This window comes from Nelusetta ayraudi, unplaced genomic scaffold (genome assembly GCF_046127955.1).
Source record: "Nelusetta ayraudi isolate G7.1 ecotype Tasmania unplaced genomic scaffold, CSIRO-AGI_Nayr_v1 ptg000220l, whole genome shotgun sequence".
NCBI classification, from domain to species: Eukaryota; Metazoa; Chordata; class Actinopteri; order Tetraodontiformes; family Monacanthidae; genus Nelusetta; species Nelusetta ayraudi.
In genome coordinates, this window is record NW_027466269.1 from 92,161 (window position 1) to 108,318 (window position 16,158).

A 16,158-nucleotide genomic window follows, 5' to 3' on the forward strand; every position below is an offset into this window, starting at 1 on the left:
ACTCCTGACCCCGCAGCGCCGCAATCAAGTGTTTGTCACGCATATCAGACTCAAAAACAACACAACATAAAGAAACATCTGAACCTCATCGAAAACCCTGTCGTCAAGATGTAACTGGTTAAAGAAAAAAGTCAAATCTTTTTGTTCGGCTTCACATCTGGACTTTGGAGAGCGCCAACACTCCTCTTGAATTCCATTAATTATGTGACCTACATATCCCTGTAGTTAATATTGCAGACGGGGGAACAGAAAGGAAGAGGAGAGAAAGAGAAGCAGGACGTATTTGCCAACAGCACCGTAGGAGAGGCAACACTTTCTGATTTTTTTTTTTTTTTTTTTTTTGGCGGGAGGAGGGTGAGGTTGACGTTCTTTACAGGGGCTGTTATACACTGTTAATAGTGTTTATTAAGTCAAGCAAACAGGGAAAAACCCCATCCTGTTGATTAATTAGACACGGTGAGAAACACAGAAGACATTTAGGCCGTCGTTCATGTGAAAAAGCAAAGATTTTGCCATCGACTTCAAACATCAACGGTAACCAGAGCGCCGTTTTCACATCTAACTCGCAAAAAGAAAAACAAAATCAGAGAAATAAACTTGGCTAACGCATTGAAAAGGAAAAAAAAGCTTGTCGGGAGAAAGATCTAAAGAACAGGAAGTGTGTGCGCGTGTCTCGGTGAACAGTGGGGGCTGCTGCAGCCTCGGTGGACTTCACCAGCTGATCTCTTAATCAGCGTCCAGAGCGAGCGCGAGTGAGTCCTCTTCTGAAGGCCGAGGCTCCGACCGTCCAACCGACCGTCCGTCCGTCCTGCCGTCCGTCCTGCCTGCCTGCCTGCCCGCCCGTCGCTGCTGCCAGTCCCGCCCATGAATATGGAGCTGTTCTGTGGCTGGGAGCTTGCTTATGTTTTCTGTCTGATATCTGGGCCCCATTCCCATTTCAAAGGGAGGTCCACCCGGGGCCTTGACTTTTTGATCTGCCTGGCGACTGAGTCGACCACCTGCATGTGGGATCAGTTGCCAACGAGAGCAGACAACCCCTCTGCTTCAAAATATACACCCCTCCCCCGTCCCCACTCCCCCTCCCCCTCCCCCTCACCCCCGCTCCGTCCTCCTTGCTCCACTGCCCTTCGCTCTACCCTCTCCCCTCCCACCCCCGCCAGTCCCTCACTGGGTCTTGAGCTGCTGCGGTCCCATTGCCGGCTGCTGACGGCAGAGATGCTACTGGGGATGTTCAGTGGACTCGCACAGCTGCCACTAGGCCGCCGCTTCTGCTTTTACAGGGAGTCGCAATGCCAGTGTGACATGGAAAAATGATGGGGAAAAAAAAAGGAGGCGAAGCTGCACTTTCCAACTTTCAGTTGTCGTGCTGTTGCTTTTTCGTGTCAGTTTGGTCTGCTGCCTGCCGTGAGAGATGTGATTGGCTGCTGCGGCGTGACAGCGACGCCATCCACAGAGTTGAGCCGAGGTCAACTTTGAAGGTGGAAATGATGCAGCGTTTGCCACGCAGCATCTAATTTGGGTGTAAATCTAGGCCAAGTGTTGACAGGAGCTGCAAAACAATGTAAGGCTCCTTTTTTCGTGCCCTCACACGCAGAAATGCCAGGCAGGGCTGCATTGTGTCCAAAATGGTCATGCACAACCATCTATTTAGCCCTCTGTTGACAGCCTCCCGCGTAGAAAATCACCGGGTTTCAATTTCCTGCTAAAACTGAGACTTTATTAGACGTTCTACATGTTTGGAAGGAGACAAAGCCATGTGGTTTCAGGGGGCGGAGTCAACAACTGGTTAGGGGTGTTGCCATTAATCAGGCTTTCCCACTCACCCCGACTGAGCTCTACCTGGTTTTCAAGCATTTCGACTCGGTGGTTATAGCTGGTGCCAGGTATTATTTTAGGACGTGATCGTCAGTGATCTCACACCAGAAACTGTCCTGAAACATCTGCAGCACCAGTAAACTGGAGTCCCATAATAAAACAAAGAGCAAATAGCAAATAAATGATTAGGTTTCATAAGAATCAGTCCGACACACGGAACACTGAAGTGACTCAATCACGACAACAATTTATCACTGGACTTTAACTTTAACTTAACTTTAATCAGGCAGAGCCATAAGAGAATAAAACACTCCTTTAACAGAGTGCACGTGTGTAAATTCTTCCATTAGGTACAAGTTCTTGACGGAAAGGAAGACTTTCGTCAATTGAAATCTCATCTTTCTGTTTCAGGCCTTATGTGTCTGTTGCTTTTATCCACACTTTTATCTTACACGTCACATTCAAATGAGTTTCGAAGATGAAATGCCGTGAATAAGCAGGACAACAAGCAGGCAGCTGACTTATAGTCCAAATGGGGTGACGTGAGGGTCTGACAGCGGCTTTAGAGGCTCTTCGGAAACAATCGGCAGCGGCAGTGATGACTTTCATGGCTCGCAACTGTCACTGATCATTTCTCAAACAAAGCCACAGCTATTTAGGAAGTGTGACCGTTTGAACGTGTGTGTTTTGTTTTGTTTTCATTGCTTTTTTGCACCATTAGCGATACTTGGAGAGTGTTTAAGTTAATTGGCTTTCTTGAACCCTGACAGCTGGATTAATGGGTGTCTAATTGTTTGGCTGCGGGGGCGATACAGACACGCCCGCGCGCAGGAGTCCCAGGAAGCCGCTGGAACAATGAGGACGGGACATGATTCATGCTGCAGAGCCCCCCCACCCCACCCGCAGGCTGACTGACCAAGGCCTCTTGTCCCAGTACAAATGGAGGACAAACAGTTGCTTCTTCATAGTTAGTTGAACACTACAGAGGCATGTGTGTAGGTGTCCATGCAAATGAAAAATTGAATGAAAAAAAAAGATGTGAACACCGGTGGAGTTCAACCCGCTCGACCTCAACACAAAAATGTCATTTTTCACTTGGACGACGCAAAACTGCGCAACTGGCATCATCCTTTCCGAGCAGACTGGAGCCTTACCCCTCAAAGCTCTAATCGGTAGATGCAAAAAAAAAAAAGTTGCTCTGTGGAGGCGTGGAGAAGTCCAAACCAACCAGCCCTCAAGTCAACACAACAGAGCGCCGACTACTGCTGAGACATCACGCGCAAACACACAATTAATCAAACGGCAGAGGGAACAGAATGGGGGAAACGAAGAAGAATTGCCTTAAAAGGAGGTGGGAGAGCCGCGATATCGCAGCGGAACAGAGTTCTTTCTCCAGCTCGGGTTTATAAATGACTTCCAGGCCGAACAGCTCACAGTGAAAAAGACTTTCTTTTATTCAAACGGCCAAGAATCAGAAAAATAAGAGAGACTTCTTTTTGCCGGGGGGAGGGGGTGGCTGTGATTTGGGGAGGTGGGTGGGTGCATGTTCCGCTCCCGTCATGCAGAAAGGTTGGTGGTAGCGGGAGACACTGTCAGCTAGGGGGAGTGAGGGGGGAGGCAGGGCGGTTGGGAGACCCTCATAAATCCTGATTTGAGCAGAGCGACAAACCAGAGGAGGAGAAAGACGGCGGCTGTCGGCCCTCGGAATGCTACGACTGATTAAGTCTCCCCATTAGGTGACAGCTGAACTTTAACATTAATATGATAATATTGAAATAAGTGTGTTATTTACTTAGGGGAAGAGGGGGAGGGAGAGAGGAGCGGAACGGGAGGGAGGAAGTGGAGGGTGGAAGGGAGGGGCGGAGCCAAATGATGAATGACTCCTGGACAGATTCCAACAGCGGGTGACAAACCAGGCGCGTTGACCCGCCGCCGCCACCGCCATCCAACAACCCCCCCACCCCCGACCCGCCCCCCTCGTCCCATAATCAGACTTGACAAAATGGAGACATATGCAGAAATATTGGTTACAGTCTGCGTCACAGGCCCCTCCCCCTCCCCGACAAGAGCCGGCCGCCCTCCAAATTGTTCGCGGGCACTGAAGCATCTATTTCAATTGGCACTTCCTCTCCGGCCCCGGGATTTTACATTTAGTCGGTGTCATTTACATATTACTCTTAATCAAAACCCACAGTGGGAGACGGGGGAGGGAGGGGTGAGTGGGGGGGAGGGGGTGAGGACAAGAAAGAGGGAGTGGGAAACAAAACCGTGGCGTTCCGGTTCAGAGGGAAAGACACACTGGCACTTTATGAAATGGAGATGTGACAAGACATTACGGTGTATTGTGTGCGACTGTGCGTGGTGACCACATAGTAATAATACACAAAAATAAATAAATAAATAAATGACAATTGCCGGATCCTTTGTAAGATCTGTGTGTGATTCGTGCGACAACTGCAATCCGCTTTGTGCCCAGGAGTAGAGAGGAGTGAGCGAGAGAGATAGAGAGAGGAAGAGAGGGAGCTGAAGTTGAGTTTTTTTTGTGGAAACCAAGAGGAAATGAAGGCGAGAGGTGGTGCAGCTTTTTCCTGCACCAGTCGAGCAGGGCCGCTCGTCGCTATCAGGCCACTATGGCAGCGCAGAGAAACTGCAAAATCAGGGAAACTCGGTTCTCGGCTCTGGTTTCAGCTCGTACAGGCACACTTTTAAAAAGACGCACGGTCGGAACTTCAGGACGCCTGCGGTGAAAACGACACGACTGAGCTCGGAGTGACGGACGTCTCTTCAGAAGAAGAGGTGAGAGGGACAGCGCAGCGCAGAGACTGCAGAGTGAAGACACACACAGACTGACAGATGGACCGACTGACAGCTTTGAGTCTAATTATATAAGTGCGGAGCGGCGGTCACACACAGAGAGGTGCAGAAGCAGCGTCCCTACCTGCCTCTTACCTTCTCAGCATGGCGGTGAGGATGCGGGAACTCTTGCCCAGGTTGGCGTCTGTTTCTCTCAGCTGGCAGAGGGAGACAAAAGGGAGAGGGACAGACGGTTTTAATCTCCATATTTTCATCCGGCAAGTCGACACGACATGAGGGACTGAAAAGAAAAAAAGATGATAATAATAACACGACAACAACAACCAGGTGGATTTAATGGCCCAGCGTGGCACTTGGGCAAGCAAATAGACACAACATGAATGATTTAAGATGTACAAAATACACATGTAAGATTTTCCTTCCAGCTAAATAAAGTCAACAACTGTTGTCATCATTCACTTTGAATAAGCCGTCATGGACGTGGATCTGCGGGAGGTCACAGCCGCTGGATGAGAGCCAATAAAATATGTATTAACGCTGCTTGCAATATGCTTTCTGACCAGTGGGTGGGGCTCAATCTTACACACAGGGTCTTTAATGCACATACACGCTGAGCAACTGCAATGCTTCTGTCCCACAGCCTGGTGATGCCGACGTTGCTCACTTCAGAGCCACAGTCACACCATCAGCTCTGCTCCACAACATCGTCGTCTATAGCTGCGTTTCCATGACCCCTAGAACTGCGCAAAACCTAAATATCGCAACAAAAAACTGCTAACGGAAACGCCTCTCAAATATCGCCAAAAGGTTTTGACGCTCTCATGAGGTGGTTTTTCATACGTATCGATATAGAGGTATATAGATATATCGCAAAAGTCTTAATGGACTTTTAGCGTAAACCTCGCAAATCTCGCAGGACGAGATTTTACGGGAATTACCGGTTTGTGCTTCACACCATTCAATGGAAACGCCTGCAAATCGCAAATGTACTACTTGTACTAAAACAATATATGGGTCCATCACAATATGAGAAGGGAAATATTTTTTTTTTCTTGCTTCGCGTCCTTGAAGTTGCACTTGAAATAACGATCGCGGCGACTCAGAGGGAAATTGCCTCAGATTATTTTCTAAAGATTCTCCCACTGCCTTCTTGGGAGAAAGGGAGGGAGGGGAGCTCATCCTGTGAGCAGGCGAAGGTCCGTTCAGAGACGATGCCAAATCAGCGGCGGTAGAAACTAAAAAGTGCTGACAGGGCGGCAGGGAGAGCTGCCACGAGCTAGTAGTTACCTGTGGCCACGTCCCTGGAGGAGGTGGGGGGCCTGAAGTTTCCCTCCAGAGTCAGTGAGGAGTCACTGCTCCAGATTTAAAGACTCTGAGTTTGACTCAGTCAGTGATTCAAACTTTGTTGGGTTTTTTTTTTTTTCTTTTTTTTTTAAGCGGCTCCTCCAAACTCTTCCTGCAACTTTCCATTTTCTGTCTCATCCCGGACCTTCTCGCCGCTCCTGCTGTGGTCAGGCCTTCAACTCAAACTTTCCTCCAATTTTTTTTCCGCGTATCCCCCTCCTGTCCGTCCCTCCCCAGCCTCCAGGTAGTGAACAGGTGGCCACCAGGTGCAGCTCGGGAGGTGGACGACTCCGGGTTTGGACCCTCTGGCAAAGACGATGAGCAAGCGAGCGAGCAGGCACTCCTGCAGTTTGCCTGATGTCTTCCTCGCTCTCCCACAGACCTCGTCCCGCTGGAGCCTCAAACTCACTCCCAAAATACATCAATGAATCACTCCCTCTGTCCAAACCATTGATTTATTTATCTATTTATTTATATTTGCGTTCCGGCAGCCTCTCCACAACTAACGCTCCAGACGTTTTCTCCTTAGCATAAAAATAAAAACCAGCTGCAACGATTGAGTGCGTCTATTTTTTTTTTTTACGGGGTTTGTACATTAAAAACAAACAGTGAAAAAAATCAGTGAATGATGTTTTTGCCATCTGTGATTTCAAAGTGGAGTGCCACCAGAGACAGGAAAATTCTAAGTGCTCTGATTCTATTAAGACATTAATTTACACAGCAAAAACTTATCCCTTTTTGACCATAAATAATACTTGAGCGATTGTTTAGCAGCAAAAACTCTCATCCAATCACAATAACCGCCCGGTGGCCCACTCTGAGAGTAAAAAATGCCAATTTGCTGCCTGAACGCCAAATGTAGCCGCAGTAACAATGACCGTCGTCCCTCATTAAAAGGGTCAAAACTGTACTTTTAATGAGCCGACAACGTTTACGATGTTTGTACTCTGCTGTCTGCAGCAGCAGCAGCAGCAGCAGCAGCAGGTCCACCAGCCTGCAGTTCAATCGCAGCCTCAGCCGCACTGGCTGGTTGGTAGTTGGGAGCCTACGGCTTCGACCCCGGAGCTCCACGCCTTCTGTCGACTCCCGTTTGTTCCTCCTCGGAACGCACAAGCACAAGGCCACGCCCCCCTCGCAACCCCCCCCCTGTGGTGGACAGCGGAGGTGCGGGCGCTAGTTTGAACGGCCGTGCACGTGCCTTCATGTTCTGTTCAAGCGGTGGTATTTTATGCTAAAAGCGTCTCTTCGCTGCAAAGCAGTTGCTCAACGGCCCTTCAACTCTGTTTTCTCTCACATCGTTTTACCCCATAAATGGCCTTTGAACCCTCTGTTACAGCACGTTTGTGTGTGTGTGTGTGTATGTACGCGGTGGTGTGTTCAGCAAAAGAAGACTCTCGGGAAGATGGGAGAAAGGGGAGGGAAAAAAAAAAAAGCTCCGACAGTGAACTAAAGCGGCTGCTCTCAGTAGACGCTGCGGAGCGTTTTGAAGGGGGATGTTTGATTTCCTTTGAAATCGCCCGTGCACGCACGGCCCACTGCGATGCTGCGCTCTTTAGGTGTTGTGTGTTCAGGGTGCCATCAGGGTTGTGCCCCCCCGCCCCCCTCCCTGTGTTGGGAGTTTTCCTTTTTCTCTCTCACTCGATTTTCTTTTTTCTTTTTTTTTTTTTCCCCAAATAAAAAAAAGAAACCTACCTCCTGATCTGTTTGGTTGGCGGGAAAGTGAGGAGGGGAACTTTTCAGAGAGGATTCAGGGTGTTGGGGGGGGGCAGGAAGTGACTGATGACAGCCAAAGCTCAGGGTATCAGCGATATGGATCCAGAGGTAAAGCCTGACCTTTGAGCTTTTGGTCAGGCTGCTGCTTATGACAGATTTCTGTCTCATCTATATGTATGTACATATGTATGTATGTATGTATACATATACATATATCTCTATATACTGTATCTATTAATGTATATATATGTATACACACATATATATAACACAAGTATAAAATGTGTGAGTATGCATGTATGTGTGTGTGTGTGTGTGTGTGTGTGTGTGTGTGTGTGTGGGTGTGTGTGTGTGTGTGTGTGTGTGTGTCAGCTGACCCCTCGTTCAGGGCAGAAACCTTCAGGTGCATTTTCGCACTCTGTCAGGGTCACTGAACTCTGTATGTGTATTCACTCTAAGAATCAAGCATTCAGCGCAGAAGTTGTGCGACGTGGACGGGTCAGACACACTGACAGCACACTCACCCTTTCTCTGGCTCTCTGGATCTTCTCGCGGTCGGTGTGCAGGTTGGAGAGAATCTCCTGGCCCACTTGTTCTGCAAGACAAAGCGGTCGGACAGCAGTGAGAGGCGGGACACAATATCTCGAAGGCCATCGCCAAAACCGGCGAGTGGAAGACTTTCCTCCACTTTCCAAGTTCCTCAGCAAGTATGAACTGGAAGTTAGCATTTAGCATTTAGCCATTAGTGCGCAGCCTCGTCCAGCATGCAAAACCCCTTCCGTCGCTGCTCTCTGTTCCAGTTCGAACTGCGTGTGTTCCTAATAGAGCATCGTGCACGCCGTTGTCGCGCAAGTTTTGACAACAAGCTTCCGATGGAGTGGCAGGTGGCAGGCGAGCGAGGTGGCAGGAAATTCGAGCTCCGCCTGTGATTTTCTTCATGGGGGGGAAAGAAAAAAAAAAACATCCCTAAGTGACGGCTGGACGGACATGAAGTTTTTAACAAACAAGATGGAGGCGTCGTGACTGGCGGAGGAGGTCCAGGGTGGACCGATGCAATATTCATTAGACACCCTGTTTTAAACGCCACCTGTCAGCCGAAGGTGTAAACACATTAACGCGCCGTTATAAAACATCCTCCACGAGACACCTGACAAGCTCGTCAGTTGGTCACTGTCATTTTTTTTTCCCTCTGTCCCCTGGGTTGAGCATTGAAATAAATAAATAAAAAAAATAAATAAATAAAATACAACCAAACACCCCCCCCCCCCCCCCCCCCGCCAAATAAAAAATAACCGCTTCGGCATTAGCGCAAAAAAAAAAAAAAACGATGGGAGGAAGACGATGAATCGGGAAAAACAAAAGGAGGAAAAAGAAGTAAAGAATCTTTTCGCAGATCAAAGACGGGCTTTCAAGCGCACCAAACAAATCGGGAATAAACAACGCAGTCGCTGACTGTATTACACTACACAGGTGCCGCACACCAAAGGGCCCACGTGCTGAGCGTCTGCTGGGGGAGGGGGTGGAAAAGAAGAAAAAATGAAAAAATGCGCTACATCTGGCGGCAAAACGAGAGAAAAGAGAGAAAGAGGGAGAAATAAAGAGAGAGGGGATGAGATGGAGGGGGGGAGGGAGGGAGAGTGGGTGGGGGGGAACAGCAGCGTCAGGTGAGCGACGTTCGCCTGCGATTCAGTCAGCCAGCGCTTTGTAGACCTGCAGCGACTGGAGCGACTGGAGCGACTGGAGCGCATCTCGTCCTGCCTTCATTAATTTCTAATCTGGGACGAGACAGATTGAAGGATTCCCAGATTAAACAGTGCAGTCAGACAGTCACATGTGACAAATAGGGCAGATTAAAAGACTGAGTGCAGGTATTAATAACCGTTAAAAAAAGAAGGAAAACAACCAGCCCGTCCCCCTAGCGCCCCCCCCCATCCCTTTTCACGTCACTGCTGGAGGGGAACGAGGGATAAACAGGAAGCGAATTGTAGCGGAAATCTTGTGTTAAAAGAGACAAATAAGCACATCGATCCATCTCCGTCGGGGCTCCGCCTCCGCTTTTTAATAAATGACAGTGACAAGAGCTGCGGCTGCAAGACGGCTTTTTTTGTTTTGATGGTGAGTGCATTATTGGAAAGATCTGGAAAGTGTGTAGAGACAGAGAGGGAGAGAGAGAGAGAGAGAGAGAGAGAGAGAGATGGATGAGAGGCCTCCAAAGAGAGTCGGAGGAATCACTGACGCACCTGCAAGGTTTTCAAACAACAAACACTTTAATGGGCAAGAGAAGAAAAAAACAAAAAACACCGGGTTGATCTTTTTTTTTTTCCAATTCATGTAGTTTGTAGTACTTTTGTGGATAATGACACAATATTTGCCTCAAGAGGGACTGAAAGGGAAATCTGAACAGCAAAAAGACATTTCTGAGACTCTTCATCTCAACTTGTCATCTGAGCGACATCGACGGTACACGAGTACAAGACTGCACTGTGACAACACCGCAACGTTGCAGTTCAGTTACAGCCTGATGGTTCGAGTCAAGCTAACAGCCATTGACGGCCATCAATGAAAAGTTCATTTGCACAGCTCAGGGGCCGCTTGGTTAGCCAGCGACAATGCTAACACGGCAGAAGTTTGTGCGGCGGTGTGTGCAAAGCGCTGGTGCATATTGATTTGCAGTTTGCGGGCCTCAAAAGAGAGGACAGAGCAGCTTTTCTTTTCTTGTTTTCTGCAGAGACAACTGAGTGGTAAGTCAAAAACTTGATGACTCTCCACGCTTGCTGTACTCACAGACTGTAAATGATACGTATAGCATACAGGCAGTTTTAAAACTCACTTTTCTCCAGTAGTTGACTTGGTCTTTTCATTCTTTATTTTTTACTGAGAAGTCAATGGCTGCATTTCCATTACCCTTAGAATTGCCCAAAACCGAAATATCGCAATAAAAAACTGCTAATGGAAACACCTTTACGAGAATTTCGTTTGCTTTTGTTTGTTTGCTGTCAAGAATGGTTGTTAAATTTTTCCCTTTGATTACTTGTAAAAAAAAAAAAAAAAATTCTGTCTCCTCCTACTCTGTCAAAACATACGGCTTATGTGCTTCACACCATTCAATGGAAACACCTGCAAATCGCAATTGAACTTGAAATTTCGCTTATATTTTGCGAAAAACTGTAATGGAAACGCAGCTATTGATGTTACAGTACTGAAGTAATGTATGTATATATATATATATATATATATATATATATATATATATATATATATGTATATATATATATATATATATATATATATATATATATATATATATAAATATGCATATATACATACATATATATATATACATACATATATATATATATATACATATATATATATATTTCTAGGCTATGTTCTGTGAACTTCATTGGTAGGTATGTATGTATGTATGTATGTTTATATCTCTTAGTTTTTATTTTATGTGGACCCCAGGAAGATTAGCGGCCACAGCTGCAGAGGATAATGGTAATATTCTGAATAAAGACGTAAAGAAACAAAACTTAATTTGCCCTCATCTGTTGTAGTTGCTGCGATGCAAGACAATCTGCCAATTGGTGCCGACGCACTAAGAACAACGGTACAGAACGTCGCAGAATGTTGTCATATGTAAAATCCTGATGTTGGCTCAACAAAATTTTGCAACATTGTCTGACTGTCCAATCGGGTGCCAGCGATGGGCCTTGGCTCCGGCCCGGCCTGCCCACTGCACTCCAGTCTGTTCCTACTGTAGAGGCATCATGTCTGCAAGGTAGGGGGGGGGCAGAAATCCCACTACAACTTATAGGAATAAACATTTGTCTTTGCCTTGCGGCCGTTAAAAGTCTGTCAAATTTTCCCATCAGTCCATTCAGGGTTTCCCCCTCGAGGAATTGAGCCATTACGGCCTCCCGAGGGAACGGCCGCCGTTTATTGTCTTTATCATGTATCTTTCCTTTCATTACTCATTCTCTGGCATGTATCTGCGTTTCCATTCATCTTATTTAACTCCTCCTCTCCAGTGGTGTGTGGAAAACATCATTAGTTACCGGTGGGGTCGAGTGGGGGGAATTGTGTTTGGCGACAAATGATGCAAAATATTGAGCTGAAAACAAACAAACCAAAAAAAAAAAAACTGGTAAGTAAGATTGATGGCAGTTTGCTCAAGACTTCTGGTTATACGCTGTCATCATCGCCGATATTAAACTTTTACTCAACATAACGGCCGTTGAAAAAATAATGCTTATGTATATAGATATATATTTTTTATTCCTAATGACCAAGTTACAGCTTTATTTATGAAACATTTTCAAATTAAAAGTAGCAAAAGTACACATGTTGTAAAAACAGAGCAGGAGAGGGGAAATAATTTCCTCTTAATGCCCACGACTTGTTGCTCGTTAGTGTATAAAATATTCCCCGCCTGTTTAAAAAGCTATTAACAATTTAAATGAGGCTGGCCCAGAGGCCTTGCTCTGACTCACTTGTTAAAGATCCCCATCCCCCAAGGTCCATTTAACAAGCCCATTATTCCATTACATTACACTCACACCAGTGTCGGAGAGCCATAATTTAACTCAATCCTCTCATGTAACTGTAAGGGAAAAAAAAGAATTAGTATCGGAAAGTTGAAGGCATTAATTTGATTGAGGGGTGAAATAATGTCTGGAGCAGGAATTAGACAACACCAGTCAACTCCAGATCCGGCCGATTGTATTAAACGCTGAACTCTCATCTTGACTCGTATGTATGTAGTTGTGTTTTTCTGTGACACGCTAACGAGATTCATTAAAAGCCAGGGGAAGTTGGTGCGAGTCGTTATTTATTCATTTTATTTTTTGCTCGTATTCTCTATTTACAATTGTTTTGTTTAAAAAAAAAAAAAATCTTGGAATTGAACCTCAAACCAAACAAACATTTGGTTTGAGGTTTAACTCGTGCAGAAAACTGACAGATTTCCAAGATTCTTTGAGCCTTTGTTTAATCATGACGATGATCCTTCTATAATATCTTGGCCTTGTTTGTTTATAAAATAAAAAAAGTTTGGGCAGTTAGAAGTCGGTCTCGTTACACAGACGGTCCAACAAAACTTGCATTCATAGTAATTGTGACTCTGGGGGCAACTTGTTACGTTTATCAGCTTGCGGTATTTATGAAACGCAGACGCTGAAATGAAAATAAAGCCAATTATGGCGTTCCACCTTCCACTTCTTGCCCTTTAAACCGCAAAATTCAATTCACTTGTTCGAAGAAAAACTTTCACAACCAAAAGGGCACTTGGATGTTCAACATCTAAACAAAATCTAAAGGGCTGCCATGCCTGCCTCCACTGCTTTAGTCCCAATCAAACCTCCTCATCTGATCTCTTAGACAAGGTCAAGGGTCGGGAACAACTAGTCACGTGGTGATGCTGGACTTTGAAAACCAAACACCCCTGTTTGCTCGTGAATCTGAGGAGCTGCGGCATTTGACCCCAGCCTGGTTTAGCGCATCAAACTGTTTTTTATGCATCCATGAAGACATCAAGCAACTGACAGTGCGTTACTGTGAGACAGCGTAACACCAAAAAATACTTGTCAAAGTTAAAACCAGCCTGAAACAGTTAAAACACAGGCCGTAATAATGTGAGCTGCCTAAACCTTGGCGGGCGCCAACTAACCGGCCTCAATGTTCATTTGTCAAGCACTTACTTGGCCAACATTGCGTTCCGCTTTTTGCACCGGCTGGCTGTCCACGTCACCACAGCTGAATCGTAATATCAGAATGTGAGAGTAGTAGATTTGATTTGCCCCAAAGAAATTATTAGTCATATCACAGAACTCTAATAATTCATTGAAAGGAATGAAACCTTTCAAAAATGTTTCTTAAATGACACATTGAAACGTTTTGTTCTCGATAAGACAATGTCGGCTGGGCCCAAATTGACTCCCGGACCCTCTCTTTCTCGATATATATATAGATATAGATATATATTCTCCAACTTTCTGCAGTCCTTTGCACCTTTAACTGATGGCATCATCCATTTTACAGGAGGTGTTCCCGAGCAGTTGCACGACGACGACAGACTCTCGCTCTCCTTTTTCTTTCTTATTCCCCGTCGATTTTGCCCTTGCTTCGCCTCGCTCCCTCCACCCCCCCTCTCCCTCCTCCCACACCCGTCCCTCGTCCCCCCTCCCCGGAGCTGAAAGGCTACACGACCTGACAGCGGTTGAGCTCCGAGACTCGGCACAGTTCCTTTTCATTAGGCAGCTGAGACCACTTCTTGAAGGTTACCGCACAAACTTGTGTGTCGACGTGAGTCGCACACTCCTGCAAGTGGTGGCATCCGGCCACCAGTGGGGGGGGAGGGGGGGGAGTGAGTGAGGGGGGGAATGGTAAAAGGTAAATGTTGGACCACATAGCTCATCCCCACACTCACACACACACACACACACACACACACACACTGCAACAATCAAGTTACAAGACTCCCATATGAATAAAGTTTCCCTTCTTTGTACATTTGCAGAGAACAATCCCCCTCACCGTCAACCCCCCCTCCTTTTTTTTTTTTTTCTTCACCCCAGGACTTCTCAAGTCTACAACTGCCTGGTGACACACTTTCATCACCTCCATCAAAGCCGAAGCCACGTTGGGAAATATTCCTAACGCTAAACCCACAGGCCATGAGGCTGCAGCGCCGAGCCTGAAGATGAAGGGCTGCATGGTACAATGTCACCGGGGTGCTGAAGGGGTTGCGGGTGGGTAACGACGACGACGACGACTGTAAACACGGCCGCACCACCAATTCCAAAAAAACTAAAAGAAAAAACAATAACATGTCACCCTTCTAGACTCAAGAATCTGCAGACGCAGGCGCGGCGACATTTTCCCGGCTGGAGAGTCAAATAAATAAATAAATAAATAAATAAATAAATAATGCTGGAAGAAAAACACAATGGCTGAACCTCAAACATGATCAGAAAAGAGAGAAGGACTAACACGGTACGCCACCTAGTGGAAACACCCAAAACAAGAAGCAGTTTGATGCTCCCCTGATTCAACTTTTTTCGTGATATACACCTCCAACTCTTCTACTTTTGGTTTTCAACATTATTTGGCCAGAGTGACGCTGCGTGTCGCCACATCTCACTGGCACACCACCAATGGCCGACACCTTAGACCACCCAAGTTGCATTGTGGGTCATTCCGGCCTCCCTCCTCTTACCTGTAACGTGCACGTGCTGCACCGTGACCGCAATCGGCCAAGACGCAGCTCCAACTAAACATCAGAGGGGCAGAGTGAGTCGTGTCGACGCTCTCGCCAATCTGGTTGCTCGCTCAGAAGGACGTAGCGTCGACCACGAAAAATCCTCTCTGCATCCCCCAAACACCTGGATGACTGCACACGAGCAGTCAGGACAGAGTGATCAGCAGTAACAGGGTGAGACCATGGATGTATTATAAGAACTGGATGCCGGACTGGCAATATTCCAGTGGTCACTTGGGGTACTGCAGCCAAAGCCCCATCTGGCCCAAAAAGCATCCCCCCCCCCCAATTATACTAGAATACAAAACGAAATGCCTCTAAAATGGCTGACAGGACGACCTTTGACCTCAAATGCGGTTCAGTCATGATCTTTTAGTCTTTCAAGAAAAAAATGATCGAGGCCAGAAAAGAGTTTTATCTTCCCAGCGTGACGTCACAGCGTCGCACCTGCCGCTGTGTCTCGGCTCCTTCTGAGTGGCTGATGCACCCTGATGTATCATGGGAGTCAAAGAGGAATGATGGGAAGTGCTACATGCTATATGGGCTGCATGAGAAGGAAACAAAGGACTTTTGCGGTGTGTACAACTACATTGAAATGAATAGGAGCCATATTGGATCCCGGGAGTGAGAGGGCAGATTTCAAGCGAGCGCGTCTCGGAGAGAAAAGTGTTTCCACTCCACGTTCAACATTCCCTTCCGGGTTTTAAACAAGTGCGGGGAGGTTGGCCGGCCTATCGGAATCCGTCCTGAGTGAACCCCCGTGCAGTGGCACTCGTCTATGCATGTGCATGAGTGGCGGCCGGGCCAGTCAGGGTGGATTTCTGGGGCCTTTCTTCACTCGGCCAAGGTCTCTGTTTTATTCATGGGCTGCGCCCTGACCCGCACAGCTCCTGTTCTGACAAATCACTTCTGATTAAGACAGATCTCTGTTAGACAGCCACTCAACTCGGCCTATTCATCATTCCATAGAAAATATCCCTCTCCCCCCTCCCGCCCCCCTTCCCGGCTCGTTTGCCTATCCGTCAGACCAGAGCGAGGCGCAAAAAGAAATTTCCGCCGCCGTTTTAAATGGCTGATTATAGACAATTGGTGGACGGAGAGACGTAAGGCCGTCTTATGGGTGATAAGACGCCAGTTTAATGGGTATAAATGACTGGGGGCCGGCAGGAGAGCAGCTGGTAATAGAACCATTTGTTTAAAGGCGGCGTGGG

General features: G+C 46.9%; 1 protein-coding gene across 5 annotated transcripts in view; it reads right to left on the reverse strand.

The window, feature by feature from the left end:
* Positions 1-16,158, reverse strand: part of vti1a (vesicle transport through interaction with t-SNAREs 1A) — a 125,767-nt gene that overhangs the window by 37,914 nt on the left and 71,695 nt on the right. For 2 of the 5 annotated variants that reach the window (XM_076016222.1, XM_076016223.1), the window contains 2 exons: positions 8,211-8,281; positions 4,754-4,826 (listed from right to left, as the gene is read on the reverse strand). In XM_076016222.1, coding sequence (XP_075872337.1) covers positions 4,761-4,826; positions 8,211-8,281 — 137 coding nt within the window. In that variant the 3' untranslated portion in view covers positions 4,754-4,760. Of the gene's footprint in view, positions 1-4,753; positions 4,910-8,210; positions 8,282-16,158 lie in introns of those variants that run through there. The other 3 variants (XM_076016218.1, XM_076016219.1, XM_076016225.1) reach the window with 2 other exon arrangements.